The 18,023-nt window shown below is 32.1% G+C and overlaps 1 protein-coding gene across 1 annotated transcript; it reads left to right on the top strand.

Annotated features, from left to right (window-relative positions):
- Window positions 1–2,535: 2,535 nt before the first annotated feature.
- Window positions 2,536–11,727, top strand: alc (5'-AMP-activated protein kinase subunit beta-1). Its single transcript, XM_088227335.1, has 5 exons — window positions 2,536–2,987; window positions 3,875–4,021; window positions 6,393–6,524; window positions 8,800–8,898; window positions 9,728–11,727. The coding sequence occupies exons 1-5, from the start codon at window positions 2,661–2,663 to the stop codon at window positions 9,872–9,874; spliced, it is 852 nt and encodes a 283-aa protein (XP_088083461.1). The 5' UTR covers window positions 2,536–2,660; the 3' UTR covers window positions 9,875–11,727.
- The last annotated feature ends 6,296 nt before the right edge of the window (window positions 11,728–18,023 follow it).

The following is an 18,023-nucleotide window of genomic DNA, read 5'->3' as shown; positions in this document are numbered from 1 at the left end:
GTTGTCAGGAAAAGTACAGTTTATAGTGCTAAAATTACATCATATACAAAAAAATGAAATTCTAGCGAAATTAATTGTACCTACTTTTTTTTTCCTAAATTTTTTTGTACCATAACAGGCCAGGAGGCCCAATTACAGTGGTGAATTACATCATAGAGCCCTTAGGCTTGGGTAAAAACCCTTAATTTTCTATTTTCTTTTATTTTCTCACCGGGAATCGAACCCGGAACCTTTTGTGGGTGAGTAAAGCGTTTGACCACTACACCATGGAGGCCATCTTTTATCATGTTAATTTTATTAGATTAGACCTACTTTTAACATACACTTTTGTTCAATATATACTCGGGATAAAGTGCTTTTCTATAATTTGAAATGCAAATTTAGCTAAATGGAAATTTCAACAAACAAATAAAAATATAAAAAAGTTAAGAAAAATGGAAAAAATATAACAAAAGTAAATCATTTTGCTATTTATTTCATAATTCTTGTTCAATATTTTTTTTGTTGTAGCTAAATGTAATTTAGTAACGACAATAAAAGAGGAAGAATGTTTAAATAAAACACAAAAAGTTTTTGAGAACGTAATTATAGTTTGAAGACATTTTTTATAAGAAAATATTTTTAAAAAGAGAACACTGTTGATTGTTCTTCCAAAATATTATTTTTAAATAATCTTGAAAGCAAAATGCATGATTTGCTTTAAGTTATAAAAATATTCTTAGAATGTTTGTCTTTACGTTTAGTTCAAAGTCGTACTAATTTATTCATTTCAGTAAAATATAGATTTTTTTTTCACGGATTTCATTATAATAAATTCAAATAGGTTTTCCTCACCAAAAAGGTTGGAACTGAATTCAGATAATATGTTATAGTTTCTTTCAAACTATTTTTGGCAGCTCAATAGTTTAAAATTTATTATAATCCGGCTTTTTTTAACAATTCAAATGTTTAGTATCCGTAAATTTATTTTTGTGTTTTCAGAATGAAAAATATTTTAAATTTTAGTGGATTATATTGGAATGAGTAACTTAAGTGGGAAAGTATAAAATTGTGTGCTAACTGGAATATGTTATTTTACTGATTTTCTTTTTTATTTCATCCTTTAACGGGTTGAATTTATTAGTTATTGATTTACTCTTTGTTAATAAATTAACTTTAACATATTACAACAGAGATGAAGAACATTTAAGAGAAGGTAATATAGAAGTCTAGGTATCTACAGGGCTTATGACTTGTCAATGGCTGGTTTAAGTGGCCACTTTACACACTGTGTAACATTCAACATTCTGCCAACATTCGAACATCTATATTCCTTCAGTTCTTTCATCTGTTGACGTTTGTGAAGTTAAAGAGCTGAAACCTTTATTTATGCGGGTGAGATTCATCTAATTGAATTATTTCACCTACATACTAGGCAACGCCTGAAAATATTATTTTTTCAATTTCTTTACTTCTTCATGGACCAGGTGGATTTATCAACAACAAAAATTTATCAATTTAACTTCACAAACACCAACAGATGAAAGAACTGAAGGAATATAGATGTTCGAATATAGGTAGAATGGGGAATATTACACAGTGTGTAAAGTGGCCACTTAAACCAGCCATCGACAGGTCATAAGCCCTGTAGATGCCTAGACTTCTATATTTCCTTATCTTAAATGTTCTTCATCTCTGTTGTAATATGTTAATATAAACAGCTTCCTAGGGAGTTGAATCCAATCCTTGTCTACAAAAATTTGGACAAACTCAAAATATTGTTGAAATTAACATTATATAAAAAAGTACCTGATTAAAATTTCAGTTATGGTTTCTGCAAAAAACACGTTTCAGTCGCAGATTCAGATTCTGGTGATTTTCGACCTAAGCCGGAAAAAGTTGAAGCCGGAAAAAGTTGAAGCCGAAAAAAACGGTCAAAAGTATTATTTTTCAGCTGAAATTTTTAAATGTGTGTTACTGCAATATTTCATACTTCACACTCCCTGGGCTGGCATCTCGAAGCCATAATTTTGTTTTGGTTTCGGGTAGAAATGAAATATTTGTATTTGATCTCTAAAATAAACCGATACTTGTGGCCTGCCTGGATTTCTGTGGCCGGTACTCTGTCGCCATTCGCCATTCCAAAGTCTGCTTGATCCATCTATCATATGTAGTTCAAATAATATAGCCAGCCCAGTTCCACGGGACTGTTTTGTATGCTACGTTTGTAACCCTTTTTTTATCTAATCGATTCTTTCCGTTTTCTGTCCCGCAAAATAATATTAAACATTCTCCTCTCTATTGCTCGTTATGTTACACTGAGTTTTTGCGATATTAAGAGGGTGGCAGGACAATACGGCATCAATGGAACAAATACAAAGTAGCCACGAACAGAGAATATAGAGATCGAGAAGAAAGTTCCGTGGGAAGCCTGTGTTCAACTTTACTTGGGCGAGTGATGGCTGGCGATGATGATGACTAATATAGCGACCTTAAAATGTAAGCGGAATAAATATTTACTTCTGGTAATGTTTTTGTGGCATAGAAAATTGAAATAGAAATAAAGAAAATCTGTTGACATCAGTTGACATGAGGGGAAATGGCACTCTCGGGGATATAAAAAATATTTTATTTAATTTCTAATGCATTGACTCGTAGTTGTGTTTGTTTGAAATTAAAATATGGGTAATGCTGGAATTAACCCTCCCCGAGAAAGGCTGAAGTCTACCTCGTTGGATGCTGCCCCGCCATCCCCACTGAAGGAGGGAGAGGCTTTTGTTTTTGATAAAAAGATTCAACCTAAAGTTAGAAGAACCTCGCTCCGAGAAGATGATAAATCAACAGATGATGATGACTCGTACTATAGTAAAACTATATCAAAGGATGATATGGAGTTTACGACGAACAGGCAAAGGCCAAGATCTAACACTGTTTCTGAAGGCACTAAAATTCCTGATAATAGGAAGGTTCTTCCGACTGTCTTCAAGTGGGAAGGCGGTGGAAAACAGGTAAATGCTACTGACTCGTCTACGTGTAATTTATTCGCATTTCATGAATTGATAATTCGGCGATTAAAAACCAATAATGAAGTACAACTGTCACTACTTTTTTTGAAATATATTCGGTCCTTAAAATTAAGCAAAAAAAATTAAGTACCCCTTATTGTCTGCAAAACAGACAACTATAGCTTTTGGCAGTAAGTTTTATGTTGTAAATGCTTCGGTCAGTAATGTGAAGGTTTTATTTTAATGGCTGAACAAATGATTAGTTCAAAATTTAAACCAACTTCCAGCACAAGGTCCTCGGGCATGTAAGCTTACTGAAGTCTATAGTATAGTGACTAAAACTCTTGTCTCACGCACGGGGGTTGTGGGTTGGAATCGCAGTAAGTTTGCAATAATTCAATTTAACTTTTCACAAGCCTAGGTGCTGTGTGTTGAAATTCTCCTCTGCGATTAATCTATTTTGCTGCAAAAAGAGTACTTAATTTAAAAAGGTACTGTTTTAAAATTGCAATAGATGAATCAAATTTAATTATGATAGTGCTTTTTTTGGTTTTCAATCGAATGTTCTCTCTCTCTCTATGTAACATATTTGATAAGTCTTTGGATATTTAAAATTCGCTATAGGATTAAATTATTTCTAAATGCAATTTGTAAATTTTAAGCGTCGATAAAATGAGGTTTGCCGTTAATTTATATTTACATTATATTTCGTAAAATCACGTAATTTTTTTCATAAGTGAATAGACTATACATGGAAAGATTTGTAGATTTTTCTATTTACATAAATAAGTACTATTGCGTGATAAGGTGAATACACTGGTGACAAATTATCTGCTGGTGATGTTTTCTGTACTCTGGCTGTAAACTCGTTTTATATTATCTGTCAACAGGTTTTTATAAGTGGAACATTCACAGATTGGAAGACGTTACCTATGGTGAAGTCCCACGGTGATTTTGTGACTATAATAGATCTTCCCGAAGGAGAGCATCAATATAAATTTTGTGTTGATGGAGAATGGAAGCACGATCCTTCGCTTGTAAGTTGAATTAATTCATCATATATTTCACATTGTATAAAAATAAATAGCGCATGTTGCCTCACAAAGGTACGACGATAAGATTTACGCAATAGTAAATAATCAAAACACATCCAATAATATATTTTTGTATTCATCAAATTATGTAAACCAAAAAACTCAAAAGGTATATCTACATAATATGTATATTTTATATCGTCAGTCGGAGTGCATTACCACCAATCTACAATTTCGACAAAATGATATTTTCATAATAGGCAATCTATAACAACTCTTATTGAATGTTCCCTAATCATACGATATGCGTGGGACCAATGGGAGGTAAAATTTCTGAAAAAGAACTGTGCCGCATATTGGTGTAAATAATGTGTTAGATTTGATTTTAAGAAGAGTTTTTTCTGTCTCCTGGAAAAAGCTTATTTTTTTTATTTATTATTATTTTTTTGCATTTTACAATAGGTATACATAAGTTACAAATTCAAAATACACTATTGCAAAAACACAAAAAAATATCCCACAAAGGCATGGCCTGTGTGTGGGTATACATTTTATTAACTAATACGATAGATATCAAAAAAATTAAATAAGAGCTAATATTAGAAAACAATTCTTTTGACGATAAAAGTGTGAAAATAATAATAAAGTCTAATCTTCTTTTTTCATCCATAATTTCAACCAAAATTTAAATCAAAACAAAGTCAAATAATTCATCTCTATCATTTTGTCCTTATAAAACAATGCATCAAACAGTTCTGAAGCTATGAAAAATGAGTGTCTTTGCCCGAGTCTGGAAGTAAACTATTCAATCTTTGACTAGATCCATTAAAAATTTTAGGAAATAAATGTTGGCGCATAAAAACATATTCTATGAGGGTTGCTACTTAAGTTTTGAGATATGTCAACACCAGTGTGAATATGTTAAATATGTTAAATCTGTAAACATACTCAGAACGTTTTGTCATACGAGTGATATTTGTGTTGTTTACAGATACTTAATTTTTTTTTTTTTTAATTTAACTAAATCATGAACATTTTCGTGCAATGATTTTCTATGACTTTTGACGTGGATTAAACCAACAACAGTGTGCCAATCAACTCGCTGCGACTTTTGGTGATGAAACACCATCTCGAGCCACCGTGTTTCGCTACTTTTCTGAATTCAATCGTGGTCGCACTTCGTTACAGGACGAATTTCGTGAAGGTCATCCAAAATCGGCTGTTGTGCCAGAAAAAACTGATGCTTTGCGTGAACTGATATTGCAAGATCATCATGTGACATACCGTGAGATTGAGGCATTCTTGGGCATTAGTTCCACTCGCATACATTCAATATTGCATGAACATTTGGTCATCAAAAAAATTTGTTCGCATTGGATGCATAATTTGATAATCGCTCAAAAAAAGGCTTGTGTCGATTGGTGCAAACAAATGTTTAAAAATTCAATCGCGGTGCTTTAAAAGACGTCTATAAGATCGTGACAGGCGACGAATCATGAATCTATGCATATGAACCCGAAACTAAACAATCGACTGTATGGGTCTTTCAAGACGAGCCAAATCCAACAAAAGTTGATTGCGCACGAAGGACTTCAAAGCAAATGGTCTCCTGTTTTTTCGGAATAACTGGACATGTCGCCGCCATTCCATTAGAGCAATGTAGAACGGTCAATTCTGAATGGTACACCACCATTCGTTTGCCAGAAGTGTTCGGAAAAATAAGGGAAACCAATTGCAGAAGACAAATCATTCTCCACCACGACAATGCAAGCTGTCACACATCAGCTCAAACAAGTGAATTTTTGAGCATTCAAAACATCAAATTGATGGATCATCCGCCGGTCATTATAGGCATTTATTGGCTTTTATGGCAGTCTCTTCCCAGGATTTACCTTAAGACATGATATTATTATAATCTCCTGTAAAAAAACTTTTCGGTTTTAAGACTAATATTTCACAATGAAGATATTGATAAAAAATGTTTTCTTTCACACAGTAAAAATTAGAGCATTTATCTGTATGGTGAAGTTTCTCAAAAACGTATGAAAAATTAATAAAAATAAACTACATCACAAGTTCTTCCGAATCAACCAATGATAGTGTTGTGATTGATTCATGGTTTATGGGAAGCCAATTCACCGGTCAGCAGAAATCACCAAAAAGAACATGTGACGTCACATGCGGAGTAATTTCAAAACCCAAAAAATCATAGTGCTGATAATATGATACGTAAAAAAAAATTGGCTTAGTTTCTTCCTCATTGCTACATACCCTCGGTTTTAAGACACTCCTGTATTTTCATCAGCGGTGAAGTAATAAGCTGAATACTGTTGTTTTATGTTATTTTTTATTTCTATAAATTTATACTTTTCAGAAATTGATTGACAATGGAATGGGCTCTAAAAATAACTTAGTTTCTGTGAAGAATACTGATTTTGAAGTATTCCAAGCACTAGCCACAGATAGTGAGAGTGTTCACGCTCACACACAAAGGGAGTACTCGCAGGTAATCAATCATTTTATTTATTAATTCCACCTTATATTCGTAGGAAATTCACACTTATTTTAAATTGTGACACCATGCACAAGACCATTCTGGGTTAAAAATTACCACATTTTGCGTAACTCTGGAAACTGATTAACTCATTTAATATTAAGGTGTTTGCTTGGTACCAAATATGAAATTGATTTTTGAAAATCCTTCGAAAGCAATTTGATCAAACTTATCTATTTTTATATTAAACACGGTGGTATTTTGATACAAATTAAATTTTTTAATTTATAACTCTTCTGTGCTGGAGTTATGCCATAAATTCTCTCGTAACTTTATTTTAAAGCATTCAATTGTCAATTTGTTTTATTATCTTTCATGTTTTCCAAATAATAACCTAATATTTTATAAAACATAATTTCTTTATTTATTTTAAACTTCAAGTACAAAGAATAAGTACTTTGGCGGACTTATTGCTAAAAGCAATATCTTCCAGCCAACCAAAAAAAAGACTGGTCAAAAGAAGAGATTGGTCAAAATTTTGTACTAAAAACCATAAATATATATTAATAGATACATACCTATGTCAAAATAAAATATTAAACCTGTTGTATAACAAATATAGAACCGGGTTGTGGTCCAGTGGTAGTATTGCGGACTCACGGGCCAAAGGTACGAGGTTCAAATCCCACCTTACCACAACTCGATTTCCATTTTTCCAGCACAAGTTATTTACGACTTATAGGAATTGGTCTGAAAATTGAAATATTTGAGTAAATAATAAGAACTCGAGTATTTCTCTGTAAAAAAAAAAACCTAATTAATTAAAAATAACAGCTATTTTTTAATTGGGAAATAAGGCTTGCACATATTAATATTATTCTTTTTTTATTTTTTAAAAAGTACATTATGTTATACGTATTAAATGATGAGGAAAATGTGGGATCTGATAATGAGTTTGAAAGGAGAGAGAAAGAGGAACCAAGGAAAGAAAAAGGGATAAAAAAAATAAATTTGAGAAAAATAAGAATTCTGGTAATATATAATAATGTTTCAAGCGTTTCTTTAAGGAGGCTAGAGAAGGTGCATTTTTAATATTTAAGGGGTTAATATTAAAAATGCACCTTCAGCAGGGGAAAAAAATAATATAATCATATATTATAGCACCATCTTCGTAATATTCTCAAGGGCGTTTTATAAAGTGACTATATGAATATAAATGTAATTTTAACATAAAATTTATAATTTAAGTTTAAAAAAATATTTTGTCTTCACTTAATAATAACTTTGTGATTGATAATCCTAGAATGATTTTGGTCCATATAAGTGGCTCTATAGCGGTAGCGCGTTTATTACGCGAGACTGTGATCTTTTGATCACATTTTCATCGCATTATAACATCAAGTGTACCTTTCGCATCATGTGTAGGGGTGTTCTTGTGAACAATCAAAATCACTTAAAAATGCGTTAAATTAGTAGATTCTGAATCAGTTTCACGGTCAAAATGAATGTTCAGATCTCCAGTTACAATTATTGTTACTTCTGTACTGTAGTGATGGTCCATTCAAATAATGATTTTATTTCTGGAAAAAAAAATCCGAGATGGTGCTATAGAACCTGACCTTTAAATTGTAATTAAGGTAAAATTATCACTGCCTGCATTGATCCTACAAAAGTTGTGTACAGTGAGTTGTGTACCTTTTATTAGTTTAAGTTGAGTTCTGGTTAACACAAAAAACTTCACAGCGGTTTGTTCATGTGATGTTGTTTTTCTCATGGATGTTTTCAATGGACGTTTTCCACGCCTCTTCGATGACATTAAAACCCTTAATACTAAGCAGATTAATGGTGACAGAATTATGACCTAGTTTCAGTCTGATTTTAATATGAGCTATTGAAAGTCACCCAATATTTCATGTTATCAATAATGGCATTTCCTTATATATTTTTTGATAAACATATTGCACTCTTAACATAAGACTATTGCAACTAAAAAGATGACAGTTTTGAGTAAATAATGCATATAGAGAGATTTGAAAAATTTGTATATACCTGGCAAATGAATTTCAAGTCTTCATAAAAGTATTTTGAATAATAATTCGGAAAATATATCCTTGAAGTTTAACGAAAATTTAAGACTGTACGATTTTGAGTTGTAATATTATATTATTAGGAAACAACACGGAAACAATGTTTCAATGCGTATGTTCATGCAATATTTTCACTGTGCCATATTTAATTGTATAATTTATTATGAATGTTGTAATAATGAATTTTCATTTGATTGCAGGAAATTCCTCAAAGTAAACCTTGGGACAAAGTGTCTGGTCCTCCCATTCTCCCTCCCCATTTGTTACAAGTCATCCTAAATAAAGATACTCCATTATCAGTAAGTTGTATTATTTTATCACATTATCAGTTGAATAATTTTACAACTTCTAATCTAATCTTAAAAGAATTTAATGTAGCGCTAATAACCTTAAACTAAAAACAGACAACAGCTTTTATGGCGATCACTTGTGCAGCTAATTGTAAATAATCATAGAGAAAGACTAATCAAGATAAGCTAAATAATTAGTCTGTTACAACTTGATGTATATTTTATTGTAACAATATTTTTGTTTACACTGCTGCCATAAACAAACTACATGACAGATCATGGTAAAAATTAACACCTATGACAGTCCAACCGACCTTAAGAAGAAAAAAATTACCAATATTTTGAGCGCGGTTCTTTTAAATTAAAAATTCCGGATCATATTTGAACATAACAGTATATTAAATTTGATAATTTTCCTTGGGGGTAAAATCCAGAAATTGTACAGAAACATTTGGACACACTCAAAATATTGTTTTACAATCAGCTGTTTTAAGCAACATGTCGAAATTAGACTTCCATATTCCTTTAAAAAAATAACAGCAAAAACTTGTCAATTTCTTTTTTAAAAACTCTTTAATTGAAATCATCAATAAAAATGGAGAAATAGAAACTAGGTTCTGACTACATTAATTCTTGGATTAAAATGGATTTATTTCTGTAGAGAATAGTTAAAGAATATTGTTTTTCTGAGTTAATCGAAATCTATGTTGTAGCACATATCCACTATGTATAGGAGACACTTCTGCCATTATTGGAGCCATATATAAATATTATATTGTACTTTTATTTCATATTGCATTTTATTGTATTTGTTTTTATTTGATTGTGTTTATTTCAGTGCGAGCCGACATTGCTTCCAGAACCAAATCACGTAATGTTAAATCACCTATATGCCTTATCAATTAAAGACGGTGTGATGGTCCTATCAGCCACTCATAGATATAGAAAAAAATATGTGACAACTTTACTCTACAAGCCAATATGACTAGAAACATCACTCCGTTGTTTAACGCCGACTCTGTGAGGATCGTGTACAGATTAGTCTTGTTACCATTGTTATAGTATTATTTTAAAGCTTATGTACATTTGGCCATTTATTAGTCCTCTTAGTAAAATTTGGGATTAGCTTTCTCCCCTTAGGACTATTGTTACGCGATCCATTTGTACTTCCGATATGACAATATAAAGACAAATTAATCGGAATTGGAAAAGCAATCGTTATTCTTGATAGCTAAATTGGTGCGTCATTTTTACTTTTATTATTATCGCTTGAAAAATGGTCACTGAAAATTCCGAGAGTTATCACAAACAATGTCACTTCTCAGACATAATGATGTAGTTGTTTTTCCACCAAATTTTAAATTTCAGCTCTTTAATCTGTAAGATGAAAATCTATTGACTGACAAAAAAGATTCACGAATCTGTACATCTTTATTTAAGACTAAGACAGAATAACCCGATGAAAATAATTTTCCGTAAAGTTTATTGAAAATATATAATAGGATTATTTATTAATATTGTAATGTACAAACATCAATGCTGATTCACTTATGCCTTAAATTTTTTAATATACTGTTGATAGATTTACAAATATTGCTTTATCGATGCACCCGCAAGTACAAATTTCCTTCCAGGAATATTACAGCGTGCTACTGCTACGAAGAGGCAATATACTTTAAAATAATCATTTTATTGAAAATGTAATGTGAAAAATTGGTAGAAATAGTTTACTTCGTTGATTGCACATCCCATAAGTTGGCAGCAATGGAGGGAGGGTTGAGAAAATTGATATGCGATTGGCGACATTGATTTAACTTACAATAAAGAAATCCGTCTATGCGTGATTATTTTCACGACACATGTACAAAATTAAATGTCACATGGAGTATTTGAAAAATATTATTGAACTGTAAATAATAGAAAAAATGTATTCTCGATTACAGTTTTATATAATTATTTTTCACGACTGTAGTCACTGGAGATTTTTTGTTAGGTTAGCACATTCTGGGCAGTGCAACAGATAATAGGATGAATACTTTTTCCTTTTTTTAGAATAGTAAGGGATGTAACTTTTATGGGTGATTTTAATTTTATTGAAATTGTTGAGAAATGGCTGCAAAATTGGCAATGAAATTAAATAAATAAGTACATTTAATTGGATTTTAGCAAATTATGTTTATTACCACCCGCAAGTTTTTGAAATTGTAAATCACTTTTAAAATGTGCATTTTGTACTTTAAATGTTTGATTTATAAAAATTGTAAAACATTTGTAAAATACTGTAGATTTTGTCTACTGACAAGGCTCATTTTATATTCTTCCAGTCATTTATTTAAAAGGTTTTACTTATAATCAAATTTTGTTACTAAACTAATTAGTAGTGTTACATAATGTATTATACTGTTTTACACAGGTTTGACACACCTTACAACTTGTACATATTTCTGATATGATTATACTAAATTTAGTTTTGAAAATGATATTCTGCAGCCAAAGTATATTCTTATAGTAATGTAAATGTGAGTGAAACGTTACTTGGAAATCTGTGACAGTGAAAATTGAACTGTAACAAATTGTTAATTTAAAAATTCATTTTATGTATTGATAAATAGAAAAGAGTTTATTATTGATGATATTTATAGCTTTTTGTAGTAACGGTAACATCTTCAATCTGCCTTTAAAACACATGCTTTCAATTACCCAAAAACAATACCATTTAGGGATCATATTCCGTACTGCGATATTATGTTGGGCTATGTTGCAATACATGTTTTATGCTTAAACTTTTGAAATTTTGTTAAGGTGGACAATTTTGTTAAAATAAATAATTAACACAAATGTTTAATCTATACTTTATTATTCACCCCTGCTTTGTAGGTTAGAATGTAACGAAGGTCGACAGGAAGGAATGGTACATGGAAAGTTTTAAAGGTCCTGGGTTCGATTTCTAGGAGGGCGAGTTTATAAGGCGGTCTTACATTGTGATATTTCACTATCCCCAGACTTGCAACTGAAGCGCAAGACTGATCACCCTGCCTTCACGTGAGAGATGATCGAGATCGCTGCATGTAATGATCCAAAGCAGTGCCATAATATGCACCACTTGATGATGATGATAGCTTTAGTATTTTTTTATTGTGATTTGTAATTCATTCGCGAGCAACTCTTCTAACAAGAATTAGTAAATAAAAATGAAACAAAATGTCAGTAAGTTGAATAAATATGTACTTTATTTTCATAGAAAACTAGACAAATTTACTCAGAAATAATAATTATAGAAAGCGAATAACTAGATAGTTACCAACATGAAAATATGTATTATATATTTACTAGCACATAGTTTATTTTCATTAAAAATTAAATGGTTTTGTTTGCACAAGATAGAATAATATAAAATCAGGATTTACAATACAGCAACATATAACAATATTTTATTCATTGAAAAATTTCAACAAGATTATTGTTATGTGGTTAAATTTCTAAGATTTTCACAGCTGTTCAGAAGCACGAGTTTTTCTGTTTTGAGTCTAGGTTATTATGTCATGTGTCATTCGTACTGCTTTCTGACGTTTCGGATCGCATTACAGCGTCCATCATCAGGGTTGATGTTATAAGGGTAACATTATGTACAGTCTCCTGAGGACAAGGCAGATGCAAGACCTTGAACTGATAGATGACTTTGTGTACCTCGGTTCGCTTATTTCCAACAACGGCAGTTGCAGACCTGAGATTGGTTGCAGGATTCAAATGGCCAAAAAAGCAATGAATGAAACGGAGAAGATTTAGGGAAATCAAGGTACATCAATAAACACAAAAGAACGGTTGATGGAAGCCCTGGTATTCTCCGTTTTACTATATGGGGCTGCAACGTGGACAATGCGTTGCCTATGAGAGGAAGAGAGGATAGATGCATTCGAGATGTGGTGTCGGAGAAGGCTGCTGAGTGTGCCTTGGACAGCCTTAAGAAATGCATCGATACTGGAAGAGTTCCATATTACAACTCGTCTGTCAGTGGTGTGTCTGAGGAGGATAATGTCTTTCTTTGGACATATTGCTAGACGTTAGCCAGACAATCTAGTAAAGACAATAATGTATGGTCAGTTGACTAAAAAGACTAGACAGGAAGCTGGGGAATACGTTACATATATAAGAATATAATTTTAGTTTCTTAAAAATCCTTTCTCGTTTTATTGATGTAGGTATGTTTTAATTTTTTTGATTTCTTTTGAATTTTTACACAACAATTGATGTGAAAGTATGTACAATTATGTATAAAATAAATAATACACTGACAATCCGGAACGTGCCTGTGGGCCAGTGGATTGGCTACATCCATAAATAAAAGTAAAATTATATTGAATTGTATAAACACATTTTAATTTGTAAACTATGTATTTGTATTTTATATTGGATTAAATAAATAAATAAAAAAGATGGACTGACCAAATAAAGAAGGCTACGGGGATAAAATTTGATGTGTTGGTTTGTCGGGCTGAGGACAGACTAATCAGAAGTGTTCATGGTGGTCACGATCCTCAGCATTGAGGGACCGACTTGGAAGAAGAAGAAGATATACTTAGAATTTGTATCGTGTCACAGTTGTTGCTGTATGCAGCTTGTTAATTTGAGATCTGTATCGTTTTGCAGTCTATGCTTTTATGTGATTTCTTTGTAATTGGTACCAGAAAGATTTCAATCGCATCCCATTACCTCTGTTTATTTTATCGGGATGTTTGTAAATCTCAATCGTTTCTTTTGCCAATCAAGTTTGGATGGTGCATACAGGGACTGTGACACGGTACAAATTCTAAAAACATGTTTTTTTAAAAGAAATATTTGCATTCTTATGAAAATTACAATAAAATGAAATATTTTGGTAAACACCCAAATATTTAATTTTATTGTAAACAACTCACTATTATAAAATGGGAATCAAGTTGGGGTAGAATGGGATTCGAACCACGGATCTTTGCCGTGAGTCTGAGACGCTAGCCACGGGACCACAACCCGATTACACAAATAACATCAACCCTGATGATGGACGCTGTAATGTGATCCAAAACATCGGAAAGGAGTAAGAATGGCACACAGCACGAAAACCCATAGAAACTCATTGTGCTATTGGGGTTATGTAAAAACGCGTTAACAATTTTTAGATTTTTGAAAATCTTGTCTCTAAAAGAAATATACCGTAACAGGGGCTCAATTTTAAGTTAATTATTGAACAAATTTTAATAAATTGTGTAAACCTAATTTCCAAAAAAGTACATCATCTTAAAGCAAAATCATTTTACTAAATATTATATATGCATTGCAATAAGTGCTTAAATTGCGCGTCAGCATAAATCAACATGTGCAGTCAATGGAATGTATCAGACAATGCTCTCATAGACAGATGTTAAATCAACTATAACTTATTATTTATAAGAACTTCACATTTCCTGTAGGATTATGGAATGTATACCATAGCTAAAGAAGACAGTCACGGTTGAGATAGAATTATAAATAAAACTTATCACACTGACTGAATTATAGTTTTCTTTTGGAAAAAGAAATATTAGAGTTCTTATAATTTATCCAAGTATTTCAATTTTGCTAGCCATTTTCAAAGAGTTGCAAATAATTCGCTATTATAAAATGAAAATCAAGTTATAGTCAAGTAGAATGGGGTCGAACCTCGGACCTCTGATCCGTGAGTCTGCTCACGGGATCACAACCCGATTCGTTTAGTTTGGTTTTATGTAGTTAGAATGACGGAGAAACAGTTTTTAAGCTGTGCTAATTTCTATACTACGACGTAATGGCCGTGGAATATTTATTTAATATTTTTACACTAGAATATTTCATAGTCCCTGGACTGGCAACTGAAGCATAAGAATGATCATCTTACCTTCGCGAAATGATAAATGATCAAGGTACGCTGCGATTGGTGTACAAATGCAGTGCCTTATACACCATATGCATTAGAGACCATAGCCCTCACAAAAAGAAATGTAGAAAAGCTCAAATGCACACAGCGATCCATGCTTGGTATAAGTTTAAGAGACAAAATAAGAAATTAGGAACAGAACCAGAATAACGGATATCATGGATCGCGTAGCAGAACTGAAGTGGCAATGGGCAGGACATGTTTTATTTTATTTTATTCATAAAACATACAGTCATACATAACAAGTATTAAAAACAACATTTTTTTAACATAAAAAGACCAATCTTGCGAGACAAGACCCCACAAGATGGAGACCTTGGGAGAAGCGAGGCATCAGAAGACCTCAAAAGAGATGGTCCGACAACATAGCTGCTGTAGGGGGTAAAAATTGGCTGCAAGTAGCACCCGGCCGAGAAAATTGGAAGGATATGGAAGAGGCCTATATCCAGCAGTGAAGGACAGAAGGTTGAAGAAGAAGAAGCACCATTACGTGTGAAAAGGAATAATTAAATGAATCAATGAAATACATATATATTATTTTATGTCCAAACATAACCCCTAGCTATTTTGTATTTGATTAAATGAGTAATCCACTGAACCACCATCTTCATCAACCTGAAGAGAGAAGTGTATGAAGCACGTGCGCTGCCGGTTGCTACATATGGCCTAGAAACGGTCACACTGTCCAAACAAATTGCCAAGAAACTACGAGTGACACGAAGAGGCATTGAAAGAGCCATGCTAGGAATAATTTCGAGAGTCAGAAATGAAGACGAACAAAAGTTTCTGACATCATTCACCGCATAGCGACCCTAAAATGGCAATGGGCAGGCCACATAGCAAGAAGCTCGGACGAGAAATGAGTGAAAAGTCTATTGACTCGGAGACCTCGAACAACAAAAAGCGGGCGGTCACAACTAAGGTGTAGAGATGACCTAGACCGGCATGCCGATGTGACCTAGGTGCAGCCTGCACAGGACAGGGCGACATGAAGGCAAACGAAGGCCTTTGTCCAGGAGTGGACGGAAACAGGCTGAGAAAGAAGTTTTATCTTAAAAGATTCTAACACTTGGCTGGTTTCTGTGGCTCCAATAAATAATAATAATAAATAAATATGCAAACAAAATTTTCAACTTTCAAATGAAAATGTGCAAAATCATTTCTCTTAGAATTATAAATAATTTGACTAGTAGTTTTATTTCAGTGGCTGCTGTTACCACATTAAGAGACTTAAAACATGCTGTGAGAATATCCATCAGAACTAGTATATTAAATATATTGTTCCTTCCTCGAGATATTGGATTCAAAACTTTCTCATTCAAAAAAAATATATATTAGAACTATGTACTTTAATGAAATATGTATCAGTATTACGTCATTCTCCTGTCTACATTCCTTTTAGGCATTTTAAGGGTAATCTCCTCAACAGAATCCCTCCTCTTTCTTATATCCTTATCTTTTCTTATCCTTTTCATCCCTCCTAACGCTTTGGGAATGAAATTATTATTATTTAATTTAACTCTCTCGTATATTTTAAAAATATTTTTATATACTCGTACATATTTTTAATCTGTTCATTAGTATGTCTACAAAAGGTATTATATAGTCGTAAAAAACTTTAATTGAACTCATACATTCTATTATAATATGAATTGTTTATAAATTTTCTATTGTTTTTTCCAAATAAAAAAAATGTATTTAACATCAAAATGAATATTTGAAGCACAAACTTCATTTTCCATGTTAAATTATCATTTAATTCTATTGAACTAAATATTGTCTTTGTGTAAAATCACTCCATGTATTTAATCTACCGACTGGTTTCAGAACATGACTGTTCCTTATCATAACTAGCGCTGACACTTCGTCATGTCTACTGATAAGCAGTTTTGCACGTTTGTCCGCAAATTCCCCATTAAGGTAAAAACACATTCCTCAAAACGATTGATGGGGATTGAGAAAAAATTTCAAATTATATTCGGAAGTTCTCCGAAATTTAAATTTTAAAAAACTGAAACCATAGTAAATCAACTGACAATGTTGAAAAATCAGATTGTATGAAGAGAGGAAATTTTTCTCAATTGAATTGTTTCGTCCTCGATTCAACAGCCTCTACAGCATCTTTGTAAGTTTTTGAACTTCTCAGATCGAATTTGGAGAATACTTTGAATGCAGAATTCTTAAAATCACAATATTAACCCCACAACAGTTCGGATCCGTAAAACTCCGGCGACAAGCGCGACTGTCATTAAACTGCAATTTGAGCTATCATATTCCACACAAAATAATAAAAAATGTCAACAGTTTCAATAACATTTTATTATTTATCTATTAAACTTCACTCAGAAAATTGAATTTTTCCAAAATAATAAGTCCAAAATCTTTCTCAATACTTTTTTTTAACAGGAACTTGATTAAGTAACATGCTAATATCAGCCTTATATTATAATAGCAATTATTAGCCAACTAATTGAGGGAATACTAAATAATATTACATGTCTTGAATTAATTTATTGATACGTAATAATAACATAGAAATAAAAACAATAAATAATATTCTTTTATTTCTTGAAATAATGGTATTCATTTTCAATAACATTCCTTAAAAAAATAAAAACCCGGTAAGCGTAAAACAATAATTTTAGTAATTCTCACAATATGAATAAGATAATAATAAGATCGGATGAAGTGTATTAAATATTTAAAAATAGTTCCTACTTTTTTTATCACATTTGTTATAATTGCCCTGCAACCAAAATTAAGGAATTACAAACACAAAATTTGAGACTATATTCTACAATACTACCACTACTTGCTTTGGTTCTAGTTCCCAGTTTTATCATTTTAAATCCAAAATACCTCAAATGTGAGTGATTTTCTATCCTAAATTAAATGTTGGAATATTGGTCAATTTTAATTGTACGGTGGTTTCCATTAAAAAAACTACCTTCCAGACTTTCGACTCGGTGTGAAAGACACACAAATTGTAAGATAATTTCAATCTGTGAAGGGTCTGAATCAATCAATCAATCTGAATTTAAAAAATCTAAATTTTTATGATAAAATATGTAGGTATACTAGAAAACAATTAAAATGGCAGCCTCCGTGGTGTAGTGGTCAAGACGCTTGACTCACACACGGAGGGTTCCGGGTTCGATTCCCGGTGAGAACACAAAAATTAAATGTGATTTTTCTCAAGCCCGTG

Source organism: Micrasema longulum, unplaced genomic scaffold, assembly GCF_059751315.1.
Source record: "Micrasema longulum isolate JH-2025_06_02 unplaced genomic scaffold, ASM5975131v1 h1tg000499l, whole genome shotgun sequence".
NCBI lineage: Eukaryota > Metazoa > Arthropoda > Insecta > Trichoptera > Brachycentridae > Micrasema > Micrasema longulum.
Note: the sequence above shows the minus strand (reverse complement) of the source record. Positions and strands in the feature narration are given on the sequence as shown.

Excerpts from the sequence above, each read along its gene's own strand:
- alc (XM_088227335.1), top strand. The coding sequence starts at position 2,661 with ATGGGTAATGCTGGAATTAACCCTCCCCGAGAAAGGCTGAAGTCTACC. Across the intron at positions 2,988-3,874 it reads GGGAAGGCGGTGGAAAACAG|GTTTTTATAAGTGGAACATT; the intron begins GTAAATGCTACT and ends ATCTGTCAACAG. Across the intron at positions 8,899-9,727 it reads ATAAAGATACTCCATTATCA|TGCGAGCCGACATTGCTTCC; the intron begins GTAAGTTGTATT and ends TGTTTATTTCAG.